At 57.9% G+C, this 12,343-nt stretch overlaps 1 protein-coding gene across 5 annotated transcripts in view; it reads left to right on the forward strand.

Moving 5' to 3' along the window:
• The window catches only part of ABCG1 (ATP binding cassette subfamily G member 1), a 69,914-nt gene extending 59,665 nt beyond the window's left edge, over positions 1 to 10,249 (forward strand). For 3 of the 5 annotated variants that reach the window (XM_072807063.1, XM_072807065.1, XM_072807067.1), the window contains 7 exons: positions 985 to 1,169; positions 1,309 to 1,410; positions 2,333 to 2,501; positions 3,286 to 3,386; positions 3,483 to 3,641; positions 4,781 to 4,899; positions 6,093 to 10,249. In XM_072807063.1, the coding sequence (XP_072663164.1) occupies positions 985 to 1,169; positions 1,309 to 1,410; positions 2,333 to 2,501; positions 3,286 to 3,386; positions 3,483 to 3,641; positions 4,781 to 4,899; positions 6,093 to 6,321 (1,064 nt within the window). In that variant the 3' untranslated portion in view covers positions 6,322 to 10,249. The remainder of the gene's footprint in view (positions 1 to 984; positions 1,170 to 1,308; positions 1,411 to 2,332; positions 2,502 to 3,285; positions 3,387 to 3,482; positions 3,642 to 4,780; positions 4,900 to 6,092) is intronic. The other 2 variants (XM_072807064.1, XM_072807066.1) reach the window with 1 other exon arrangement.
• Positions 10,250 to 12,343: the final 2,094 nt, after the last annotated feature.

Below are 12,343 nucleotides of genomic sequence, written 5' to 3' on the forward strand. Positions count from 1 at the left end.
CTAGGGGGTAGGAAATTGGGCACATGGGACTGTGGGAAAGGTCTCGGGAAGGTGAGAGCGTTCTCTTCTGGCAGCTTCTATTCCCTCTCCATCACCAGAGAGAGGATGGAAGGAGGGGAGAGTGGCAATCTGGAGCATGGCGAGTGTGAGTGGCGACGTGAGCCGGCCCTGCTGGGTTCATGTGGCGTCACTGATGATGACATTCTCTTGTGGCGACATGTCCTGGTTTATGATAGGATCTAAGAGGGCTTGGCTGCCCTGGTTCAGGCTCAGGGAAAGCAGATAGTTGGTGTGGCCAGAGGGCGGGGGCCAAAAGATGAAGGCCGGGAACTTTGGGCTTCCTCAAGGACAAGTCCGTGAGGGAAGGGGCCATGGGAAGGCAGCATGGGAGACCGCAGGTCACGAGTGGGAAGGAGCAGCCCTCGTGTGGGGTGTGGAACCAGGGGCCACAGAGAGGCCGTGGGAGTGAGGGGCAGGGGCAGTGGAGGACACAGTCCTCGGGGACCAGGAGGGGGGGCCGAGGGGTCCAAGCAGGCTGGTGGGCCTGAAGGGCTGTCCGTGGTGCTGAAGGATGGTCACTGCCCCCGTCCCTCCCACCTGAGCCCGTAGTGACACGCAAGCCCCCTTCCACGCGTCTCCTGGCTCCAGTCCCGGGGTTTGAATGCCTGAGGCAGGCACCCAATAAACATCAGTGGGTGAATAAGTTAGTAGACGCATGAGCTGGTTACCTCTCAGGCTCCCTGGCGTCACCGTCTGAATTTGCATTTCTAGGATCCTGATGTGATAAATGCCCTCTCTGGGGCCCTAGAAATATTGGTGGTGGAATGATCTTATCCTATCATGCGACATCCCCATAACCCGCTAAAAGTACTCCCGCGAGGCTCGAGGCTGTGTTGTCGCAAAACCAACAAGGCCCGGGTTCACATTAGCAACACGGGGGCTCCTCCCCGGAGCCCGGGGCTCACCCGTCTGTGTCTCCCACAGTCATGGAGGTCGCATCCGGCGAATACGGCGACCAGAACAGCCGCCTGGTGAGAGCCGTCCGGGAGGGCATGTGTGACTCTGAGCACAGGAGAGAGCCTGGGGGGGATGCCGAGGTGAACCCTTTTCTTTGGCACCGGCCCTCTGAAGAGGTAAAGCAGACAAAACGATTGCAGGGGTTGAGAAAGGTAATGCAAACCCCCGGCCCCCCGCGGGACAGCTGCATGCTGCATCTTGCACCCTGCTGCATGGGGGCTTTCTCTGAGCCAAGGGGAGATGCGTCCAGGGCTGGCGGCTCACCTCGCCCCTTCCCGTGTGCGCCCGCAGGACTCCACCTCCATGGAGGGCTGCCACAGCTTCTCGGCCAGCTGCCTCACCCAGTTCTGCATCCTCTTCAAAAGGACTTTCCTCAGTATCATGAGGGATTCGGTAAGGCTGTTTGCAAGCACTTTTTCATGGCAAAGGAAGCTGTGGGATCATTTTCTGGTTTATTCATCCTGACGGAACTTTCAGGCTGTTTTCCCTGCATTTGCATTTGTCAGCCTTCCGTCCTCGATGCTGCTGCACCAAACACTCCCCAAGCGCCGGTGGCTATGACAGTAAATACATACGTTGCACTGGTGCTGTGTGTTGGCAGCTGTGGCTTGTGGCCCTGCCCCACACGTCTCATCCTGGGTCCCAGCATGGAGACACAGCTCCTTTCCTGGAACATGGCAGGGGCCAGCCTGTAAAACCTCCTGCTGGAGGCGGCAAACGTCTCCCGTGCTTGCATTCCTCTGGCCAAGCCCAAGTGGGAGTGTGCTCGTCACTCCAGGAGGCTCTGAGGGCACAGGGGCCCAGAGCGTGGTCGAGCAGGAGGTGGCCAGTGACCAGGAGCTGTGATCACATCCACCCGTCACAGCGGACAACCTGGCAGGCTACCTGCCGGGAAGGGCTGAGTGTGCCCAGTGGGGCCTCTGGGACCTACTTTGAAAGTTGGAGGGCTTGAGGCTGGCCGGGCCAGAGCCGTCCGAGGAGGGGCCAGGATGTATCCATCCCCCTGGTCCCCCCAGCACTGTTTCACCTGCTCCCTCCTCTGAAGGCAGACTGCCCTTCGTGCCGTTTGTGAAGGGGATTGAACAGAGGATGCCAATTGCTTCTGTTTGAACAGCAGTAAATTGCTGTGTGCATGTGTGTGTGTGTGTGTGTGTGTGTGCGCATGTGTGTGTGTGAGAGAGAGAGAGAGAGTTGGCTTAGGGTTGGGGTTTATTCTTCGGGAGGAGAAATCAGGGACCGATGCCTCGGAAGGCCTCGGCCCTGCGGTCTTTGCCCGACCCCAACGCACATCAGCGAGAACCGTGTGTGCCCCCAGGTCCTGACGCACCTGCGGATCACGTCTCACATTGGCATCGGCCTCCTCATCGGCCTGCTGTACCTGGGGATTGGGAACGAGGCCAAGAAGGTCTTGAGTAACTCCGGCTTCCTCTTCTTCTCCATGCTCTTCCTCATGTTTGCGGCCCTCATGCCCACCGTTCTCACGTGTGAGTGCCCGGCCCTGCACACCCTCCCACCAACGGGGCACTGAGGTCCTGGCTCAGCCAATAGATGAGCTTTCTGACACATAACATCTTGGTTTCTCGAAACATCATTTTCTTTGTGGACAGGTACTGTCGTGTCTTCTCTTAGATGAGAAAATGCATTCCATGTCCAAGCTAAAGGAATTAATCACTAATGGAAGACCTGTGAGCATTGCGGAAGGCCGAAGGTTTTCTAATCAGAAATCCCTCGCGTCTTGTTGTTTAAATGTCACCTCATTGGCTTAGTAAGGCAGCCTGCCGTGGCCGAATTTGTGAGTGGATAAAGCTGTTTCTAGATGGATGTCCATGGGGTTCCAGATTGTTTGCAGAGCACGCTGCCCTTGCTCACTTCCGGCTGACAGTGAACTCCAGCATTAAACTCCCCCGGCGCTGCCACCCTAAATGGCCCTGAATTCTCAGGACCGGCTTGGGGGCTCTTGCCAGTGGAAGGAATCACACTGGTTAGTGTTGAGGTTGGCAGGAAATAGTTGTGCGAGTCGCTGAAACAATGCCCAGTACCCATGTCGGCCTTCTCCACTGATTTTCCACTTGGCGACTCTTTGGGTCATAAGAATGGTCGGCGGTGTCACCCGGCTGGTAAATCATCTGTGTTTTAGCTCAATCTCCCGAGTGCTGCACGCTCTGCAGGTGCACGCCGCGTTCTCAGCTCAGCCCGAGGTGTCCTGGGCAAATATCCGGCCCCCTGGGTGTGTCAGCCTGACCCTTTCTCCCTCTTTCTGTCTCCTAGTTCCCCTGGAGATGGGAGTATTTCTTCGGGAACACCTGAATTACTGGTACAGCCTGAAGGCCTACTACCTAGCCAAGACCATGGCCGACGTGCCCTTCCAGGTGTGTTAGCAAAGGGGCACGAATTCTCCACCGTTCCCCGTAGGCGGGGTGGGAAACACACATTTCCACGAGGGCTGACGGACCCTGTGTTTCCAGATCATGTTCCCCGTGGCCTACTGCAGCATCGTGTACTGGATGACGTCACAGCCGTCTGACGCCGTGAGGTTTGTCCTGTTTGCCGCGCTGGGCACCATGACGTCCCTGGTGGCGCAGTCCCTGGGGCTGCTGATCGGAGCTGCATCCACGTCCCTGCAGGTACCAGCTGAGGACACAGCACGGGAGGGTGTCCTTCTCTACCCGAGTGTCGCCGGGGCCCCTCCTCCCTAAAACGCCTCCTCCTAGCTCTGCCCCGACTTCCCAGATCGGCTTCACCAGATCCATCCCCTGGGAAGGAATCCTGTCGTCGTGGCTAGTCGGGGTTGGTGCACTGACAGTGCCCGTGGGTGGCACCTCCTGCCCACCACATGCTTTCCCAGATATTTCCACATCTTAATTCACTGACCTCCAGGCACACCCACCAGGCCAGCGTGGTGCTATCCCCATTTCATAGTGGGGGAGACTGAGGCCCAGAGAGGCAGCATGACCTGGTCGGGATCATGCCACTGGCTGGGACTCCAAACTCTCGATGCCTATGTCTTGTTGCCTCTGGGGGATCCACTCCGCCATCCCTTCACCCCCCAAATGCAGACCGTGCCCCTACGCTGCCCTGGGGCTTCACGTGTCCTGCCCCCAGCCTGCCAAACCTGTGTGCTTTTGCAGCTTCTGCACCTCGGGGTGCTTAGGTCAGTTCTGTCCCCCGAAAGCAAAGCCACAGAGCTGGTGTGCACCCCAGGCCTTCCAACACACACACCCCTCCCCAGCCGCTGGGTATGACGGACTCCCCGTTTCCGTCTCCAGAGCCCTCTGCCAGTGACTGCTTAGCCTCCGGGCGGTCCCCTCATCCGTGGATAGGCGCAGCGAGGGTGTCCATCCGATCGCCGTGGAAAGCGCGTGGCCCCGCCTGCCTCTCTGAGCACCGGGGGATGGTGTGCATGGCCCCTTCCTTCCTTGGACACGGTGACAGCACCTGGCTGTCCGCCCCTCCAGAGGCTGCGCTGCAGCCTCATATCCAGGCATCTTGGTCCCTGCCTCCTGCGAGAGGTGCTCTCTCTCTTCACCTTCAGTCCCCTATGCTGGGGCCCGCTGACCTCTGAGCACAACGTCCACCCCCCACCCCGCACCGGGACAGGCTGCGTCCTGGCCTGGGGTGACCTGCCTGCAGCCCTGGCCTGTTCCCAGCTGCTGGGGGGACTCTCCCCAGACATGTGGGATACAGCCTCCGGGGGCCACGTGAGGAAACCGGGCCGGACTTCCCGCTTGCTGCCCCTGAGCAAGTCCCGTGTGTGTCCCCCCAGGTGGCAACCTTCGTGGGACCCGTGACGGCCATCCCCGTCCTCCTCTTCTCGGGGTTCTTCGTCAGCTTCGACACCATCCCGACTTACCTGCAGTGGATGTCATATATCTCCTACGTCAGGTAGCGTGTGTGGAGGCTTTCGTGGCTCGGGAGCTCTATGTGGACAGGAGGGAAGGGAAAGAAGCCACTTCTTAGCCACCAGCTGAATGCCAGCGTGCAGCTTGCATCATGAGTCCAGGACCATTGGTGCTTTTCATTTTTTCCTAAGTCTGGAGTGTCCCCACCCTCACGAACACCCACATGCACACATGCTCACATGCGCACACATGCACACACATGCACCCAAGCATAGAATGAATATTAGTGGTTTGTGCCTGGAGGAAACTGCAATGAACCCCCACATTCTGCATGTTGTGGAGGGCTGCGTGGGGGGGCGTGTTCCCATCTCACGAACCTCATTCCTCTCTGGAGTGAATGGTGCTCCCACCAAGGTTCTGACTATTAAATCCAGTGGAAACCCAGTCGTGCTTTAAACATCCTAATATCCATGAACAAGACCATCCGGGCCCCTCGGGGCCTCAGCACTCGGACCGCATCCTCTCGGCCCTAGGTCCTGGCACGCGGGCCTCACTGGGCAGTGCCTGTCTTCAAGAGCTCTTCGCTCCCAGCTGTAGCCGACCCATGTGACACATAAAATCCAAAGTTAGGAACAAGCTTCCTTTTTCTAGAATGTCAGCTCAGACCCAGATGTATTGTCCAGGAAAACAAGATCAAAACAAAGCACTCGTACAGAGTTTCAACAATCCGTGCGCGTTCCAAGGGCCAGAAAATCAGACACCCGTGTCTTTCTTCTCAAAATTGGTGTTTTTGTTCTGACACTGTAGGGCCGGAGCAGAATGAGACATGGGATGGCGCAGAAGGGTTTTATTTAAATGCTCTGGAGTCCTTTGAAGGCTCTCAGGCCCTTTATTATATCTGTTTAAAAAAAAAAATATGTTCTGTCAGAGGATCAAAGAGCTTTCTTTCTGATTCGTTTCCCCACTGAACAAATACCTTCTATTTGTTGTTCAGTTTGGCTTGGTGGGTAGAGGCTCTGGAGGAAACAAAAATTGGGAAAACCTTAGCCAGGCCGTTGGATGCGCTTGTCTTGAGAGGCTGTTGGGAGTCTGGGAAGTGTTTCCGTGAAGACAGGTCTTGGGGAGGCAAGGCGGGGGACCCCGTTACCCTCGGCAGATGGAGGCCGGTGCGAGGGTGCAGGGTCCGCTGGCCGCCGGGAGGGCCTTGCTCACCACGCCCGGTGCCTTCCTCCGCAGGTACGGCTTCGAAGGGGTCATCCTGTCCATCTACGGCCTGGATCGAGAGGACCTGCACTGTGGCATCGATGAGACGTGCCACTTCCAGAAGTCGGAAGCCATCCTGAGGGAGCTGGACGTGGAGGATGCCAAGCTCTACCTGGACTTCATCGTTCTGGGGATTTTCTTCATCTCCCTGCGCCTCATCGCCTATTTTGTCCTGAGATACAAAATCCGGGCGGAGAGGTAAAACACCCGAGTGCCAGGAGACATGAACATAGACATCGCGGCCCAGGGCCACTTGTAGAGCCACAGGGACCCCTGCCACCCAGCCCCCGGCCGCGCGCTCCGTCGCGGGTGTCGTGCTGCCCGTCCGCGCCCAGCCGGCTGGGGTCCTGTCTCCATCTCCCTTTCCGGCTTCACCTGGGAAGAAGGTGTAGAAAGATGTCGTGTCCTCGTTGCACAATTGAACGCCGCGGCGGCCAGGCAGGCGGGGGCCGGCGGCAGAGCGGAGGCCAGGCGGCCGGGGAGGAAGGCCCACGCCAGTGGCAGCCTGGCCTCCTAACGGTTTGCCTCCTGCTCCGGGGAGAAGTCATTTTCCAAGCCAAAAGCCGATAACTCTCATTCATTTTAAGAAACTGTATCTTTTTAGTACCTGTTAAAGGAAATTATTCAGGGTAAATAACACACTTTGCTTAGAGATACGAGGGGTGTGACGAAGCCGCGGAGCTGGTCTCGTGTTCAGGCAGGACTTGTGACAGACGCAGGCGGGGTCCCCAGCAGAGAGGGGGCTCTGGGGCTGCACGCGTTTCCGAAAGTACAGAAAGCTGGAGGGTGCCATCGGCCAGCCTTCCCAAAGCCTTTTCTCCCCCCTGCACCCGCCCCGTGCCGCTTATTTTAAGCAAAAATATATCGTTTATTTCTTCCTAACTTTCTGAACACCTGAATTTTGCTAAAAAATGTCTAGAAGATCAGCCTTGTTGATTTTTTTACACACCTGTCCCTCTGCTTGCGTATCACATCAACTACCTCCGCGGGAGCTGGGAAGCTGAGTGGGCGGCAAAGCTGGGAGGGGCCCACGGAGGGCGGCAGGGGTGCGGGGGCGAGGGAGCCCACTGCGGCGGGGGAGGCAGGTGGAAGGCATCTGAGGCCTCAGGAGCAACCGGCATAGACCGCGTGGCCCCGGTGCCCGCGGCTTGGTCAGACAGGGCGCAGGGTACTGGGCGGTGCCACCTCCCGGGTCCTGTGTCCGTGACATCTCCTCCCTGTTGGCGCTGCGCTCATGTTGATGTCATAGACCAGAAGCTCCTTCTTCCCGGTGATGGAATCACAGAAGCAAAATCCAGCAGCGGTGGCAGGTGCAGCTGCGAGGTCAGCGGCCCCTGGCTTGCTGACTGGCGCCTGTGTGCCTGCCAGCTGTCAGAGGCGACCGTAGGGAGACGTAGGGAAGGCCAAGGAGGGAACAGCTGCTTCCCGCTTGGAAACTCACCCCCCGGGGGGCTGGGGTCCCCTGGCGATGGACTGTTTCCTGGGCACGCTTGTCTCCTCTCTGAGTCTCCGTCTCCTCCTCTGAACAGCCCGCTTTCAGCTCTACAAGGCTCTTCAACTCTTTGGGTTTTTTTTCCCCAAAGCTCCTATTTTCCACTTTAAGAGAAGGGAAAGAGTTCGAATTTTACTCACATCCAGATCTGACTGGCAAATGCTTAGCGATCCCTCTTTCACCCTTCGATCCTCTATGGTGAACACGCTCGCGCATATTAAAATGTAACTTTTGAGTTTCAGTGTTCTGCGCAAATGCGGCATTACCTTCCAGATTAAGTCATCTACCCCGGATCTAACTTAGGGGGTATAAAGAGCTTTCATTTAATTGCACGATAGATTTGCTTGCAAGATGTCACAGGTAGGGAGACCCGTCTAGGAACAGCCTGGTGAAATGGGGAGGGGGACGCAGGGGGACGGCGGCGACCACCCTCCGCGTCACAGCAAGTGCGGTCAGGACCTCCATCCCTCCGGGTGGGCCCGTGGGCTGCAGGTCCGTGGCCTGCAAGGAGGGAAGAGCCTGGAGCCGCGCCGCCATCCCCGCCAACAGGCAGCTCGCCCCCCGCACCGAGCCCGCCGTGTCCCGTCTCAGCCATTTCAGAAGCAAACAGTGAGATGGCTCGAGATGGCAGATCTGGTTTCCAACTCTACCTGCGCCCTCAGAAGGAATCATTTCCCTAGGAGTTCGTGCCTCTCGCATTTCAATTTTCCGCGGTTGATAAATCGCATCCGTCCCTTTTAATAGATGAACTAAGCGGGGACGTGAGGCTGTCGGCTGCTTCAAGGGAAACGCATATGCGAAGTAACAGGGTGGCCTTTGAAGGGCGCTGACTGGTGTGTGGCGGCGAGTATGCCCCTGTCACCAGGCAGGAGGATTTGCTTAGAAAGATGGTCCGGGTGCTCAGGTGTGGAGCGAGGCTGTGTCAGCTCTGGGATGCCCCCTCTTCCCTCTTCATGGGCAAGTGCCCCTTGCTGTCACCTTCTCTTACAAACCCTCGGCAGCGGCGGCACTGATGCAAAGGTGTGTGGTTTGCATCCCCAGGGAGTCAGATAAAACATCTCATTCCAATGGCCTAGGGTGACGTCCAAACACCCTACTGATTTGTTGTTTTAAATCGCCGTGGCGAAGAGGTAGGTGGCCGCGCGCTGTCTTTCATGCACAGGGACGGAAAGCAGGCCGCCCGCCGGGTTTCTGAACGTGACGCCCCAACATATTCCTTTCATCCCTGCTGGCGGTTCTTGGTTTAGAAGGAAGAATGAAATCTTGCATGAACGACGAGCAGCCTCTCCCGTGTTTGTTAGCGGAGGCGGGAGTGAGGCCGAAGGATATCACTTTTAGGTGAAGTTTGTCGGGAGAGAAGGGGGGGCAGCCGGGACGCCGGCCACTGCTCCCACTCCTGCTCCTGCTCCAGCCGCAGGGCCGGGGCTCTGGGACCTGCCGCCTGCGTCCACACTCAGAGCACGTTTTGCCACCCTTGCTCCTGCCCTCGCTGAGTATGAGCCAGAGAGGCCAGCTCTTCAAAGGGTCCTGCGTGGGTGCCGTGGGAAGCAACCCGGGGAAACATCTTACATAGAAGATGTTGGAATCTGCCAAAGTCGTCTTGGGTGAGGGGCCTTCCAGGCCAGCAAACAGAACCGAAGCTTTTAGGTAAAAGCTCCTCCTAGAGCCCCACAGTGAGGCCATGGCCCCACCCTGAGAAGGGCGCTACCAGGAGGTCAGGGACAGGTGTGGTGTTTCCCCGCCAGGTGTCCCGGGCCCTGCATCCGGGGCCACCCCGGTCCTTTGCTCATCCGCTCACTCTGCAAACACGGTGGTTGGCCCTCCGCACGTGCGTGGTGCTCTCCCAGGCCCCGGGGACCCAGAGGAGGGAACCCAGATGTGGCCTGGCCTCCAGTGCCGCAGGCAGGAGGGGATGTACTCATTCTGTGGGTGCAGAACCCAGGGCTGCCGGAGGGCAGGTGAGGTCCCAGGTCCCACCCCAGGGAAGAGCACAGCTGGAATTTGAGCCACGGTCTGACCCCAGAGCCTTTTTTTTTTCCGCTTTGCCTTATTGCCTCCTGTTTGTAACATCCAAATACACACGAAAATATTTTGTAAAGCATAGAGTGCAATACTAGCTTAGTGGCTACTCATCACAGACTTGCTGTCACCAAGCAGAAGGCTGAGGTGGGAGGGTGGCCCATGCCCCTAGCCCCCAGTCACCTGGCATGGGGTGTCCCTACCGGCCTGGAGGCTGAGCTGACTTCCGTCTCGCAGAGAGGTGCCTCCCTCTGCCCTTGCCTGGTCTTGGCTTCTTAACGCAGCGTGCCTGAGGACTCGCTCGGGCTGGGGCGGGCTGCGGGGTGTGCGTGTGCATGCGTGCACACACACGTGCGGGCTTGCTCCAGGTGTGGGTCTCATAGTGTTTTTCTGCAGTGTTTGCTTCGCCTCTAAATTCTCGGTCATCCTTTACTCCCAGAAGAAGAAATCCCCTCACTTTGTGCCTGCCGAGCAGATGGTTACGAGTGTAGTTAAAACCCGCTGAGGCTTTCGTCACGTCCCCGAATGCCCAAGGCGGGGAGGTGCAGGGTGTGTGAATGTGAAGTTAGATGCTTTTAAGAAAGCAAGACTGCTAATAAAATATTTTATATAAAACGTTTTACTTGTGTTCGGTGTTAAATGTTTCAAATTCAAAATGATCTGCTTCAATGTAACTCAGCAAAATGGGTTTTTAGGTTGCATTTTGAATGTATCTATGGCACGCCCAGTAAGAGGTCTGCTTTATCACTTTGGGTGCTGGTCTAGCCCCCCCCCCCCCCCGATTGTAAACAGTCACCTTTCTCTCTTGGACACCTTCATGTTTTATGTGGGACTATCTTCAAATTGTGTGCTTTCCCTCTGTTCTCTCAGACTCTCCACCCGCATCCTCCTGCCCCCTTAATGTTGGCCACAACCTCAAAAATTTGCCAAGGCCCCCACGTGCTGAGGCCTGAGTCTTCCCTTCCCGGCCCCTCCCGGCCCTCTCTGCCTTAGAGTGGTCTCGGGGGACACGGAAGCTGGTGGTGATTCCTCAGAGGGACATCCCTTGCTCCTTGCCCCCGCGTTCTAGAAACCCCCCTCTCCGGCCCGGCCTCTGTAGAGGCGGCTGCAAGCGGGAGAGCACGTCCTCCCCAGGTTTGGCTCCTAGAGTGGACGTGGGCAGGACCCCGAAGGCTGCCTGTGTTATGCACCGTCTGAGCCTCCCCGGAGCCAGGATGTCCAAGGGCGGTGGTGCTTACGGCCTGGCCTTCAAACTGGTCTTCCCTCCCACCTCTGGTACACAGAGCAGAGGGCCGGGCTGGGCAAAGTCCCAGAACGGATGGTCCCAGGAGTCTCCCTAAGTGACAGGCCTGCAAAACCGGAGGGCCCCCCGCATATGGGGCCCCATTGTAATGGCGCTGTGTGCCCAGCGGCTCCCCTGCTTCTCCTTCTGCACCTACCTGCCTCTGCAGACCAGCCAGCTGTCCCTCGGCCCAGCCGACATGCACCCCGCAGTCCTTCGGGGTCTCTGTCCTCGGGCTCTCAGGTCGGGGAGATTCCTCTGGGGTAATCGGCCTCTGCAGTGCCCGTGTCCCGGGCCTCCCTGGGGCGAGCGGCAGCCAGAGGCTGGCAAGAAAGCCCACCGCGCGCTTGCAAGCTCAGCTCAGCCTGTAACATCCTAGCCTCTGGGGCAGGAGGGCGGCGTGGGGAGGGCCCTCGAGTCCACCCTTCTGCTGGTACACGTAGCTGGATTTGCGGAGAACCACCGCACGCTTTTCCGGTTCCTCTTTCTCACCTTTGTACAAACAGGATGGTTGAATGAACCTTAGCCCAGTTTAGTATCTTACCTCTGAACGCGCCAACTTGGAATCATTCCTCCAACAGACATTTCTGTGGCCTCGTCGCGCACACGAGGCCAACTGAGGAAGCCCGTTTTGCATTCATATAAAGCTGGTCTGTATACGGGGCGCCTGTGAGCATGGGTCAGGCTCAGGGCCCCTGCAGCCTCCCTCATCTCCAAAACAGGCCCCTGGTGTCAAAAAGGAGAAAACAGCCTTGCCCGCTAGGTGCATGTTCTGGCCGGGCCAAGGGAGTGCCATGGGTGGGAGCAGGGCTTAGGGGCTTTTTGGTGGCATAATGACCCTTGTGAAGCTGGAGAGCCAAGAGCAGGGGCATAAAAGTGTCCTTGTTGATCACCAGCCTGGGGACAGGAGGGGGGAGCCTGCTGGCTCTGCTTTCTGAGGCTGCGGGAAGGAGCACTCACAGCCACCCGGGTCCCTCCACAGCTGGTGGCCTGGGACTCCCCGATCTGCCCCAGCTTCCCGGGAGGCTCCCCATGACCCCACGACCACCCCCGCCTGGCTTTCCACCCAAGCCAAGGACGTGGCCACTTGCACCTGTGCCTTGCTCAGGGGGCTTGTGGTTTCAGAGCTCGTCTTTCAGCCTTGAAGCAGGAATACCGAACCCTGGGACCAGCACACACCCCGGGGCCACATGACTAAGAAGCAGCAAAACTCAAAATCATGAGATCCAGCTCAAGTTTTCCCAGCAGAGCGGCTCTTCCCTCTGTTTTGGAGCCGACAGTGTAAAGGGAAGAGGGAGTCCCTCTGGTCACCTTCGGGTGCCTTTGACCTACACCTTGCATGAGAATGTCAGCGTGGCCCTGGGTTTGTGTCCAGGTAGATGGTTTTTCCTTCTGTTCACTGTAGGCCACCTGCTGTTACCTGTGCTCGCG

The sequence above is a fragment of the Canis lupus genome, chromosome 30 (assembly GCF_048164855.1).
Source record: "Canis lupus baileyi chromosome 30, mCanLup2.hap1, whole genome shotgun sequence".
Taxonomy (NCBI): domain Eukaryota; kingdom Metazoa; phylum Chordata; class Mammalia; order Carnivora; family Canidae; genus Canis; species Canis lupus.